Source organism: Lycium barbarum, chromosome 9 (assembly GCF_019175385.1).
Source record: "Lycium barbarum isolate Lr01 chromosome 9, ASM1917538v2, whole genome shotgun sequence".
In the NCBI taxonomy this organism is placed as follows: Eukaryota; Viridiplantae; Streptophyta; class Magnoliopsida; order Solanales; family Solanaceae; genus Lycium; species Lycium barbarum.
The window spans coordinates 118,147,437-118,160,563 of NC_083345.1; the positions used below are offsets into that span (position 1 = coordinate 118,147,437).

Sequence of the window (13,127 nt, forward strand, 5' to 3'; positions counted from 1 at the left end):
TATGTATAAGCTCTAAGACGTCTGATTTCTTATTGGCTCCAAATCTCCTTATATTTGTTTGTTTCCCCTTAATACAATTTACATATATATCAAAATCTGAAAAATCAAGGGGACCGAGAATACCGTCTGACACAAGTCTCTAAATTCTCCTTTTGGAGATATGACCTAATCTCTTGTGCCACAACAAAGCTGAATTTTCGCCGGTTAATTTGTGTTTATTACCAATTATATTAACATGCAAGGATTCATTATACGAGCAATTGTGTCAATTAAATATAGATTATCGTATCCTGATAAAGAATCGGATCCAACCAATTTTGAATTATGAGAAAGACTAAATTTTGCATTTCTAAATGAACAACAATAACCAAATTTGTCCAAAGCTGAAGTGGAAATCCTATTTCATCTAAAAGACGGTACAATAAAAGTCTCATTCAGATCCAAATAAAAACCAGTTCTTAACAATAATCTAAAAATTCCAATTGCTTCGACTTCCACCGACTTGCCATCACCAACGTAAATGTATCTTTCAACATTATTAGGCTTTCGGCAATTCAGGCAACCCTGCATAGACACATTGATGTGAGTAGTTGCACCAGAATCTAGCCACCATGTGTGTCGTGGTACCGAAGTCAAATTAACCTCAGAACAAACAAAATTAAGAAGCATACCTTTCTTTGCATGCCAGGCGTGATAGTTAGAGCACTGGTTCTTCTTATGACCTGCAGTTCCGCAAAAGAAACAACCATCTATAGGTGGTTCCTTATGTTGTTTCTTCTGTGGTGCCATATCCGCAACTTCCTTATTCTTTCTCTTCTTGTCTTTTCTTTTGTCCTTTGGAAAAAGGCGAAGTGAATACTTTCTGTCTTTTCTTGCTTCAATCTATCCTTTTCCTGAACACAATGTGAGATGAGCTCATTCAGAGACCAAGTCTCACTACAAAAAAATGCTAGATTTGCAGAGGTTTAATTGCGGGGGTTATTATAGCCGTCGTAAAATTATACTAATTGTGGAGGTTAGTGTAGGCCCCACTATTTTTCATTAGATTTGCGGGGGTTTTAACCCCCGCTCGACCTATTAAAAAAAAAAGGGTGCCACAACTATATACCCAAAACCTCGTTTTTTTTAATTCTGCCCCTCATTTTTTGCCAAACCCACCAGAACACTCTCTCTCAAATTTCTCCACTCTCACACTCTCTCTATAAAATTTCCCCAAATCGCTCATATTTTCAGATTTCTTAGAAAATCTAAGGTTGAAGATCCAAAATAAATGTTGAAAATCAAAAATCAATGTTGAAAATATAAGATTTCTTCAAGTTTCCACTGATTTTCAGGTATTCTTCTTCCTTTTTTTTAATTTTTCTCTACAAATTGTTATTTAGTTTATTTTCATCTTGCATGTGGATTTTCTATGCATCAATGTTGGATTTTTGTATTTTTCCACAATTAAAATTGACAGTTTTAAGGCATTGAACTATGGAATTGATAGTTTGAAGGTATACGTAGTTGTTGTGATTTGGATAATAACAAGAAATAACAACAGTAAATAGCATTTGTTTGATCCTTTGATTTGGATTTTGGAACTTATGAACTCGTTATTTTGAATCAGAAATCGGTGAATTAGTAAATAAAAAATGTCACTACAAATTGTGATTTAATTTAATTTGTAACCTGCGTGTGGATTTTCTCTGCATAGTTGTGTTTTTTTTTCCCACTGATTCTACTGAAATTAACATGAATCAGTAGAATCGGTGGTGATAAACTTAGTATGTGAATTATTTGTGTTTTGTAAGTAATGTTCTCTCTAGTTAGGTTTTTTCTATATTGCTCTCTTTTTTCATTTGGCGGTGTTCTTAATTTCGGTGTTTTGGAGATAATCTTACTGACATTTTAATGTTAGCGCTAAAAGTACTAAAAATCGATGTGCTGGTTTACAAGATATATATCATATAAAAATCAGTTGAAAGTCCAAGCGGTTATTAACTGTAAAATTAAAAAGAAAAAGAATCAGTTGATTTAGGCATATTATCAAACACCCTCGGTGAAGCAGAGGCCAAAATTGATATAGCCCTGACATGCAGGTGAACTAAACAAAACACATAACAGAGAACTATGGAACCCAAATTGAGAAACTTAGAAATTTAAAAAAGAAAATCTTATGCATGCACGTTTGATAATTGCCACCAAACCAAGCAAACAATTAGGTATTTGTGTGAATCGAGTTAGATTTCAAATTCTAGCTTATTACGACTTAGGTAGTTGTGTTTATCTATGGAGAAATTGGAAATTTAGTTTAGATTTGTGTGTGAATCTACTTAGATAGTTGTGTTATTAGACAATGGAATTAACTGGACTAGTTTGTAAAATTTTATATCTGAAGTAAAGCAGCAAATTTTGGCTATCTCACGTATGCTTGTATAATTTTGGCTAGACAACTCATGATGATGACTAGTTCTAATCTCTGGTCAACCAAAAGATGATGACTAGTTTACATTCTGCCTCTACTACTTGTTTGTTGTATACTTCCTACTTCTCAGTTATCAGCTTTTTGTTTCATTAATCGCTTCAAACCAAACAACAAACTTATTTGTATTGGGTTTCTGATGTGCAATTCTGTCTCGACTAATACATGATAATTTAAGCACAAATATTGTTCTGTTTATGCTATATCCATAAATTAGGTTACCAAAATGTTCTTTCGCATGAAATTCTGTAGGTTATATTCAACTCTTCTTCTCAAAAATCTGATTTTGTTCATCAGTTTCACTTGTGGAAAGGTTATAAACCAGTACTCCCCGATGGATAAATCTTGGATTGGAATGCCTAGAACCACAACTAAATATTTGATTGGGTTGAATCAATTTCTAGATTTTTCATTTACGAACGGAGCTGTAAGAAATAAAATAAAATGTCCGTGAACTAAATGTGGGAATGAGAAGTGGCAGACTAGAAATATAGTGTACAATCGTTTGATCGACAAGCCATTCCCTCAAAATTATGTCACTTGGGCTATGCAAGGGGAAACATATCTATTGCAAAACTCCGGAAATATAGAGATTATCCCAGATACATTGCCTCCTGAAAATCCTATAGAATTATTAATTAATGAAGCATTTCAGGACTCAAGGCATAAGCACATTGATGTAGATCCGTCACAAGTAGTTGGAGAAGAAGAAATGTTAAATGATACGCCTTAAAATAACAAAGATTTTTTTGAGTTGCTTAGAGATGGAAGTGAAGAATTATTTGAAGGGTCCAAGTACTCAAAGCTAGAGTTTTTGTTAAAGTTGTATCACATAAAGTGTTCGTCTGGGCTAAGTGACAAGGGAATGACTATGATTCTAGATCTACTTAGGGACGTATTGTGGTTGATTTTGACGACTTAGATTCTCCTATTGGCGAAGGACAAGGCATTCTTGCAGGTTTTTGTGGAATTTTAGCAAAAGACAGCTCCATATTTCTAGTTCACTTTGAAAAATGGTCGGATTTACCTGTAGCATACTTCAACAATTGCTTTGATCAATTTATAAAGGTATAGGCTATAATGAGGCTTAATTTCCTCTTTTCTTATATTTAATCATAACTAATCACCCATGATTTGGTTAGGAATTGTTTGTGACATAGAAAACTGTTCACATATGCAAAAGCTAATATATTTAAGCGCTAAATAGTAGACGAAATGTGTGCTTGCTTATATTGGATAACTCTTTCCTTACCTTAAATTTATGTCATTGGACTGTATTTTTGCATATAATAGATAATCTAACCATTTCTTTTATTCTTGCAGCCGCGATTATTTTTTAGGACCAGCGAGTCAAATGCAAGGCGATATGCATATAGTTCGATGTGTAAGAAGTGGGGTGCAAGAAGGCTAAAGTTGTTTAATGCAATTGATGACCCACTTAAGAGCTGAGATCAGATAAGAGCTGAGGCAATTAATAAAGTTCCAGATGGGATTCCACGGGATCAATGGATTTCTTATGTTGATTACCGCCTTAAAGAAAAAACAAGGGTATTTATTTAAATGCTTCAATTGGTATGTGTAATTATATAGCTATTTGTTTATATATCTTAACTTTTGAGTATCTTTTTGTAAGGAAATGTGCAAAAAAATGCTGAAATTCGGAAGACACAAACCATTTCGCACATCGGTGGCTCCAAACCCAACTCCAGAAGAAGGGCTGAAATGGTGAATGTTTTTGCTTCATTTTGGATTACTTGAGTGAAACTAGAATCTGTTCCTAGTTAGTTAAGTTATTGTGGCTTTGATTTTTCTATTTATAGATGGCTAATAGCGGACAAAATCTTGGACGAGGTCAACTTTATCTTGCTACTCATAGGAATGAAGATAGATCACATGTTAATGAGGCAGCAAAAGAGATATGTGTAAGTTTTTATGTAATTGTGGATTCAGTAAATTTCTTCAAATCATCTTCCAAGTGGATAGTTCTTATTGTAATCTATGTAGATATAGTTTGACATGATTCTTGACAATATGAGTACATTTATGAGGACCTTGTCCAAAAATGAATACATTTACAAGGACCTTAATGATATTAGAGTTTGGAAAACTGTCTGTTCTTGGTTTTAACCAGAATAGTTCCAAACTTTAGTTGAGTGTTAAAATGAGAAAATGTAGTAAGCTCATACCAGAATGCTTGCAACCATCATTAAGGTAAATATTAAGATAGGGAAAATGGTTGGCAAAGCAGTGAGTAGAAGTGAGGAATTTTTTCTTTTTGATCAAGTAGAAGTGAGGAATTATGATGCAATAAGAAGGTTTGGAAAAACAAGGCCAGGGAGTCTAAAAAATCTGCTTTAATTTATTTTTATCTTGTCAACTTGTACTTGAGTTAATCGTGTGTGCTGTGTTTGGGAAAAAATTGAGCAAGCCATGACTCCACCATCATTAGGGTAAATGTTAAGATAGGGAAAATGGTTGGCAAAGCAGTGAGTAGAAGTGAGGATTTTTTTCTTTTTGATCAAGTAGAAGTGAGGAATTATGATGCAATAAGAAGGTTTGGAAAAACAAGGCCAAGAAGTCTAAAAAATCTGCTTTAATTTATTTTTATCTTGTCAACTGGTACTTGAGTTAATCGTGTGTGCTGTGTTTAGGAAAAAATTGAGCAAGCCATGACTCAAAGCACCACAGATGAGTCCGAGATTTCGCCAAATGATGTCGTCGGAAAGGTACTAGGAAAAGACCATTCTGGACGGGTAAGGTGCTTGGGATTAGGAGTCGTCCCAAGTAGAGCTTTTAAACAAACAAGACCCCGTTATAGTGATTTGAATGCTTCAAGTTACAATAATGGTTCATGTTCTTCGCAATGGCAAGAGAAGTACAATCAGATGTTGAGTGCTCACAACAAAAGCCAAGACAGCCTCAATTTTCTGATGAATGCTCACACTGAAATGGTGAGCGCTTTCAAGATGTATATGATAAGGAAAGAAGGGAGAATACCTAAAGAATTTGCTGGGATCTTTGTTTCTACTACTCCTCCTTCAACGGTAAGATTGTTAACTTTGAAATATAACTTACTCACATCCTAGATTAATCTCACACTATAATCCCTTCATTGTAGACTTGTTGGAACCTGAAGTAGTTCCTTCTTTGTACCTTTTTCTGTTAAGATGATGATAATGTCAGTAGTTATGCTCTAGTTTTATTGTCATTCTTCAAGAATGGATACCTAGGGAATCTGGATCTAGACAACAAATATAAAGGTACATTTTTTGATAGCTACTTTATTGATGGATGATACTCTGTGTCCCTTCAATAATAGGACAGAGATTTTGTTGATATGGACATCCTTTTTATTGTTTTAGATGGTCTAAATTTTGGACAAGATTTGAAGGTTAAGTAGACACCGCACCGCCTCAGGAAATCAGTCAAAAAACTGGACCCATTAATCAACCCCATAATTTGATTCTCTTAATTAATTTATCTTCACCTGTGAAAATTAACATGGACTGAAAATGGATATTATATAGTTAAGGTTACAAAAGATTCAGAGGGGTTGTGTAGAAATTAGGAGGAAAGTTAAGATATACTATATATATTTGGGAACTTTGCAGAAGTTGGCAGAAGTTGAAAGGGAAATGAGCTTAATGAGGACAGTTGTGTCTCAAATATATGTAGTGTGTATTTGTCATGGAAGATTATAGATTATTGTAATGCCCTTATACTTTGTAAACTATCACTTGAATCAGTGCTAAGAAAAATAATTCTCTCCTTTTATCAATGAATCAGGAGGACTGTCTGTTAGAGCTATTGATTCAAACATAAGTAGCATGAGCAATTATATCTCTGATTATGAGGATTTGATCATTAGTTATTTTAAATTCTTTTTTGTAGCCAAGTGATGCAGCTAGTGGACACACTTCACCCACGAACGTAAGAAGATCATTTGGTGGCAGTAATCGTAATGGCAACCAATGAAGTTCCGTGCAATTGTATTAGACAATTAAGTATGGTAGTTGATTGAATAGACGTAGCAGATCCTTTATGATTAGTGGTCTGAGTGGATGTGTTTAATGTTAGTTTTTGAGACTAATGAGGATACTGATGTTGGAGTGAATGTGTTTAATATTAGGTTTGAGACTAATGATAATACTTGCTTTATGTTAATGTCAATATGGCTTAATAATACATTGATGTTACTTGATTTTAGTAAACAATTTGAATAATAAATTGATGCTTCATTATATTAATATATTCTCAATCAGATTTGGAGTAATAATTGTCCGAAAAAAAGGTATCAGAATAGCATTGCTAGCGATAGGTTGTAACCCCTGCTAAATAAATGAATTGTGGGGGTTTTAACCCCCAGAACATTTTTTAATAAAAAAATAAATAGAAATTGCGGAGGTCAGAACCGCCGCTACATACATCACACAACCGCCGTAATTGTGCTGCAGCGGCCAGGAAAACAACCTCCGCAAAATGTTTGCGGCGACCAGAATTGGGGGGGTTTTGTGGACCGCTGCTACAGCGTATAGCGGGGGTTGACAACCGCCGCAATGTGTGAATTTAACCCCCGCAAATGGAGCCTTTTCTTGTAGTGTCTCTTTCTGACAATTATAGCTCACCTTAAAATGACTAAACTATGATGGAAGGGATATTAAAACCAGATGCACTAGCAAGTCCTCAGAGAGTTCCAGCTTAAGTGCTTTCAACTTTGAAGCAAGATGAGACATCTGCATGATGCACTCCCTGATGTTACCTTTTCCTTGGTATCTCATTGAAGTCAGACTTGTCAAAAGTGTACCAATTTCATCCTTTTCACTCTTGACAAATACTTTTTCAATTTCAGCAATAAATTCCTTAGCCGTCTTAACCTTGTCAGACATAGTGCCCCTTAATGATTCTGGAATGGCCTTCTTCATGATCATCATACACATGCGATTTGATCTCTCCCACCTTTCCATCTCCCTCTTTTCATTAGAGGTACTCTTGTCTGTAAGAGGTGGTGGAGAGTTAGTCCTTAACGCAAGGTCGAGATCCATGACTCCGAGAACTATGTTAAGGTTCTCTTGCCATGATTGTGCTATTTAGCATGGGAATGGAATTGATGTTGGCAGTAATACTTGCGGGTGTAATTTCAGCTGAATCAAAGAACAATTACAAAATAAACCCACATAAGTTTTATATCAAAACTGAAAATAAATTTGAATAAAGGTAAACCCCATCTCAAGATACCTAGCACTCCATTAACATTTCATCTTTGGACAAAATATTAACTTGTCAGTGATATCTTGTCGTAGTAATCAAACACTGATAATAAAAGAACATGTCGAATAGTAAATTTTCCTTTGGGCCGATTTAATTATTCACACGTAAAACCAAATAATTATTACATGTTTATTACCACAAAATGCACATGTAATTCTGTTAAACATTAATCTTCCTTTGGGCCGATCAATGGTCACATAGGTTACACACACAACTTCACAAGAGAGGTCACTTTGGCGACATCTAGCTTCAACTTGTTCATCTCAAAATATATTTATAACTATTCCAATATTCAAATTTAAATTCACAATAAGAGGAACTTATAAATTTCCAAGCCAGATGTGGGCCTGAAGTTTATGCCCAAGATGTTGAATACAAGTATATTTAATTACTGAATTACTACCAAAGGAAATTATCTAAAAAATTATCACATTAATAGTTCATGGCAGCAAGCATATGTCACAAAAGAGACACTTAAAACCAAAAAAAAAAAAATTTACGTAGTGGTAGTTTCACGTTTGTCCATAACCAGAAAGTGGTGGCTGCCTTTTTTTTTTATTATTATTATATAGTCCACACAGAAAATCAAAATATTTGAGAAAAAAAATTCTCCTTGAACCTTTAACCAGTATTTACATGCTGCAAAAAAACAATTCTTGGTAATTTGCTGAAAATCAAAATTAGATAAACCTTAAGAACTACAAAAGCATTTTAATGCCTGAACATGATTTAATACCCCAAAAAAAAGAAAAAGAAAACAACGAATGAATCAAGTAGTACTTTTGTTAAAGTCATATTAAACAAATACAAATTTGTTATTAGGAACCACACCACATAATTCTGAAACTGAAATAGCCATGTAATAGTGCCGAAAGAATTTTTCAGAAACTTAATAACTTTTTCTCAATGATTTAACGTGATAAAGGTTCATGATACCAATTGTTAGAACTAAATAGCTTTAAGATGAAATTCTTCATCTTTTCCCAAGAGCTATCATGTTAAAACATCAAGAATGTAAAATTAGATGCGGAAGCATACCTGAATCCATGACAAAACCGGATTTGGTCAACTAGCGATCTCTGACTTTCCAAACCTAGATGTAAGCCGTTTATTCTTTACTGAAGACGGGAAATTAGAAAAGAAGAAAAACTCAGGTCTGGTTTGGGGACCATACCCCTTATTTATAATTGCACAAGTTATGTTAATATCTAGTTTAGCCCATCATTCAACTAGAAACTACAATTGGATTTTCACACATAGTAACCCATACTTTATGAGGTAAGGTCCATATATTTTAGTCTTTAATAGATTATTTTTTATGAGGGCCAACCTTCTAATAATAACTAATAACATACAACTATTATTTATATATATGCGGAAGTCCATAAATTCTTACATATAACATTTTAATCTTGTGCGTAGATATATAAAGCCACCCTATAGATTGTATAGCAGCACCTTGTAAGCCTATATTATATTAATATACATCTATATAGTAGTAATTAGCTATTAGGTTAACTAAGCTAAATAGGGAGAAAACGTGGCTGCCCCTAGTCCAAAGTTATCCAAATATATATAAGACAAAACTTAGTAGAAACAAAAAAGAGAATATAACTCACTAAAAAATAATACTACTCTCACTGATGACTGAAGGATTTTAAATATGTCAAATGTTTTTAAAAATTCACAAGAAGATAATCAAAGGCGTTGAATAGGTCAAGAAGAGTTTATAGACCTGAAAAGGAAAAACAAAGTAAATAAAAACATAGTGTACTTGTTTTTTTACCCGTGAATCATTCTCTACGACCATGGATGTAGAGGGAAAAAAAAATTCAAAATCACTGCATAAAGCAAAAAAATAAAATTTACCTTCCGATTAATAATAACAAAAAAGGAAAAAATAAAGACGTAAGAATTATCCACCTCTTAGTTTTACTTTGATTCCTTCAATTTTTATTTTTATTTTTTTGGAAATTTCTCGTGAAATTCAAATACATACAAGCATTAAAGGGATGTTAAACTCAAAGGTTGAGTATCTGAATTGAGTAAGAAATACAAAAATGAGAAAATGGGGAAGGGGGAAAATATTTTGATAAGTACGAATACAAAAATGAAAAATAAGGGGAAGAGAAAAAGTATTTTGCTTTAATTATTAAATCTAATAGACGTTAATCACATTAACTCTAGAGGTAGAGGAAAAAAAAAATTCAAGACTTCTGGTTTTAAAAATGAAAAAAGAAGAACTGAAACATGAGGAATAAAACAAAAGAAAAATAATAATTGTACCACGTCACGTTCCTAAGATCAGCAAGCTATCAACAAAATTTAGACATTATTCTACTTTTTTGTGAAAAAAGGCTTATAACTAAAGTTATTTATAATACAAATAGATAATCTTTAGGAATTTGTTATAGAATATACTTCTATTTTTATTAATTGGAATATATTTATAAAGTTATTATTACCTATTATTTTTATTTGTATAAATACAGATAGAGTTTTGATAATTATTAATAAAACAAGTTCTTATTCTTCTCATTTATTTCATTATAGAACGACATTAAGTTATATACTCAATTAGTATTTTTACTTTTTGTTTTCAGCCTCGACAATAATATTTACTTTCTTATAGGAAATTTGTTACATAGCTTAAGGAGATATCATGATTTTAAAGAAATAAAAGAAGAAAAAAGACAAGTTGATAATGTAAGGTTAAAATTGAAATTTAAAAAAATTAATTAGGATAAAGGGGGAAAAATGACTATTGTTCAAAATTGAGGGAGAATTTAATGTTTAAAGCAAAGTTGGGAACTGAAAAATGATTTTCAACCATTGCTTTCGACACTAAAGTGCACAATTCATTTGCCCCCTGTGCTAGCTATCACTTTTTACCTTAAATATATACTTTCTCCGTTTTAATTTATGCGACACATTTTAAATTTGAGAGTCGCATAATTTTTTTTTATCGGATCTTTTTATATATGTTTTTTAAATATTTTAAATTATTAATTATTGTAACATATAATTATTTTACGTAGTTCCAAAATACGCGGGGGGGGGGGGGGGGGGGGGGGGGGATCTAGAAATTACATGTCTAAATTTATAGTCAAGATTTAAATGTTTAAATCCGAACGATGCCACATAAATTCGAACAGAACCAAATCTAAACACAATATAATGCAGTGGTAAAAAACTGGACCATTCTTATACTTGCAATTGTGTATAAAGTACAAAATCTTTGCTGCTTAAACAATCAGCACATACCTATTTATGATCATCAAAATTTATATGAAATTTCACCATATGTTTTCAACGTCAATAAAAAGAAAAGTGCTAGATACCATAACTAATGTGAGTATTTTGTCAGACAAGAGGGGTTGCTCAGATGATAAGCGTCCTTCATTTTCAACTTGAAAGTTATGAGTTCGAGTCACCAAAGGAGCAAGGGTAACTCCTGGGGGAGGGATTTAAAAAAAAAAATTGTCTATCTTCTCTATTTTAATTCCTAAAAGATATGGGAAAATATGTCTTGTACTGCCTGGTGCCTACTAATCCTCTTCATTTTCATTTCCAAGAAACCGTAGCATTTATCGATTCCAAAAATGTTTAAAAAAAAAAGACCACCCTCATTGACAGCACTCATATTTCTCATCTTCAAGTTCAATTTGGGAATCAATTGAAAAGGAGGGATAAAGGACAAAGAATAACAAATAAGACGTACACCACTAACAAAGTGTTTACGTTATTCGAATTCCCCACTAACACGTTGGAAGATATTATCAGAGTTCATCATTTATTTAATGGAGAATGTACTTGTGAGAGGCTATTATTTGTAAAATAGAACCGTTGTGGGTTATGGCTTGTTTGTAGTAGACGTGTCATTTTTAAAAATATTTGGTAAGTGGGCGTTCTGCCAAGTTTCGCATTGATTTGTTGTCCATTAGAATAGAATCTTTTTTTTTTCCTGTTCAAATGCAATGTTATTTAGAATTGTCAAATACTTGAAACTCGGTGACAATGTAAAGGAACAACATAATGACCAATTTGAATAAGACAAAATACATATATATATAGATTGAATAAATTATGTTAGATCTTACAGTATACTATAATTTGGTCTAAACCGGTTGAAATGCAAGGAAATATTTGCAATAGCGACAGTTCGAAAAATTTCTCTCAAAGTTCATTGAACCCACTGGCTTCACATCACATGCCAGTGTTTTTTGGGCCAGCATTGTCCCATCACCCATGTACTCATATCCGTCGGTTGTGTATCATAATCCTTCAATAAGAATATAAATAAATCATTAGCACATCTCATTTACTTTGCTTCATGACCTTATGTTTTTCTTCGCGTAAATGAAGTTGATCAGTTCCAAACGTAAAAAGAAAAGTTATCACTTTTCTCGCGTTAACCTTCAAACTTTAGAGATTTCATGACCATATTCATTCTCCAATATATTGCGGCAAGTAGTTTGAAGAGAATAGCCACCGCCTTGATTAGGACTGACATCTGAAAGTTAATAAGAAAAGAATGAATGCAAGGGTTGTGACGGTTGGGTTGTGTGTATGCGTCATTTGTTTTTTAATTAATAGAGTACTAGTGCACTTGACTGCGCTAAATTCTCATGCAAATACAAAGATAAAAAAATTTAATAAAAAAATAAAAGAGTACAAAATAAATTGATGATGAGTAGTATAAATGGTAAGACATTAAGTCCTACATTTAATTTAAAATATTTTTTCTACCAAAGGGAATAAAATTTTACAATTTAAATGCAAAAAAGTAGAATGAACATGCTAATAGAAATTGTAAATCTACTAAAAAGAAAGAAAAAAAATGGAGAAAGGGATACAATAAAAGGACAAAAAAATATAACACGTGTTTGTTAGCCTCAAGCGTCTCACTTAGAGTATTAACTTGATACAAAAGCAAAAAAATAAATCAAAACAGTTAAAAGCACAAAGTAAAAAAGTTTAACAAAAATTATGAAAACTACATGTTGATTAACTAAACAAAAAAAGAATATAACTCACTAAAAAATAATACTACTCTCACTGATGACTGAAGAAGGATTTTAATTATGTCAAATATTTTTAAAAATTCACAAGAAGATAATCAAAGGCATTGAATAGGTCAAGAAGAGTTATAGACCTGAAAAGGAAAAACAAAGTAAATAAAAACATAGTGTACTTGTTTTTTTACCCGTGAATCTTTCTCTAAGACCATGGATGTAGAGAAAAAAAAAATCAAAATCACTGCATAAAGCAAAAAAAAAACAAAATTACCTTCCGATTAATAATAACAAAAAAGGAAAAAATAAAGACGTAAGAATTATTCACCTCTTAGTTTTACTTTGATTCCTTCATTTTTATTTTTATTTTGAAATTTCTC

At 32.5% G+C, this 13,127-nt stretch overlaps 2 protein-coding genes across 2 annotated transcripts; one reads left to right on the top strand and one right to left on the bottom strand.

The window, feature by feature from the left end:
* Window positions 1-1,165: 1,165 nt before the first annotated feature.
* On the top strand, window positions 1,166-6,618 carry LOC132612350 (uncharacterized). The gene is made up of 6 exons (XM_060326633.1): window positions 1,166-1,334; window positions 3,788-4,012; window positions 4,098-4,189; window positions 4,285-4,386; window positions 5,116-5,508; window positions 6,356-6,618. Exons 3-6 carry the CDS (start codon window positions 4,187-4,189, stop codon window positions 6,437-6,439), a joined length of 582 nt encoding a protein of 193 aa, XP_060182616.1. The 5' UTR covers window positions 1,166-1,334; window positions 3,788-4,012; window positions 4,098-4,186; the 3' UTR covers window positions 6,440-6,618.
* Window positions 6,619-7,104: 486 nt separating this feature from the next.
* On the bottom strand, window positions 7,105-7,506 carry LOC132612246 (uncharacterized). Its single transcript, XM_060326552.1, has one exon. It carries the CDS (start codon window positions 7,504-7,506, stop codon window positions 7,105-7,107), a length of 402 nt encoding a protein of 133 aa, XP_060182535.1.
* Between the last annotated feature and the right edge of the window lie 5,621 nt (window positions 7,507-13,127).

Coding starts and splice junctions, on each gene's coding strand:
- LOC132612246 (XM_060326552.1), bottom strand. CDS start 7,506: ATGGATCTCGACCTTGCGTTAAGGACTAACTCTCCACCACCTCTTACA.
- LOC132612350 (XM_060326633.1), top strand. Junction 4,387..5,115: donor AGGCAGCAAAAGAGATATGT/GTAAGTTTTTAT, acceptor TGCTGTGTTTAG/GAAAAAATTGAGCAAGCCAT. Junction 5,509..6,355: donor CTACTACTCCTCCTTCAACG/GTAAGATTGTTA, acceptor TCTTTTTTGTAG/CCAAGTGATGCAGCTAGTGG.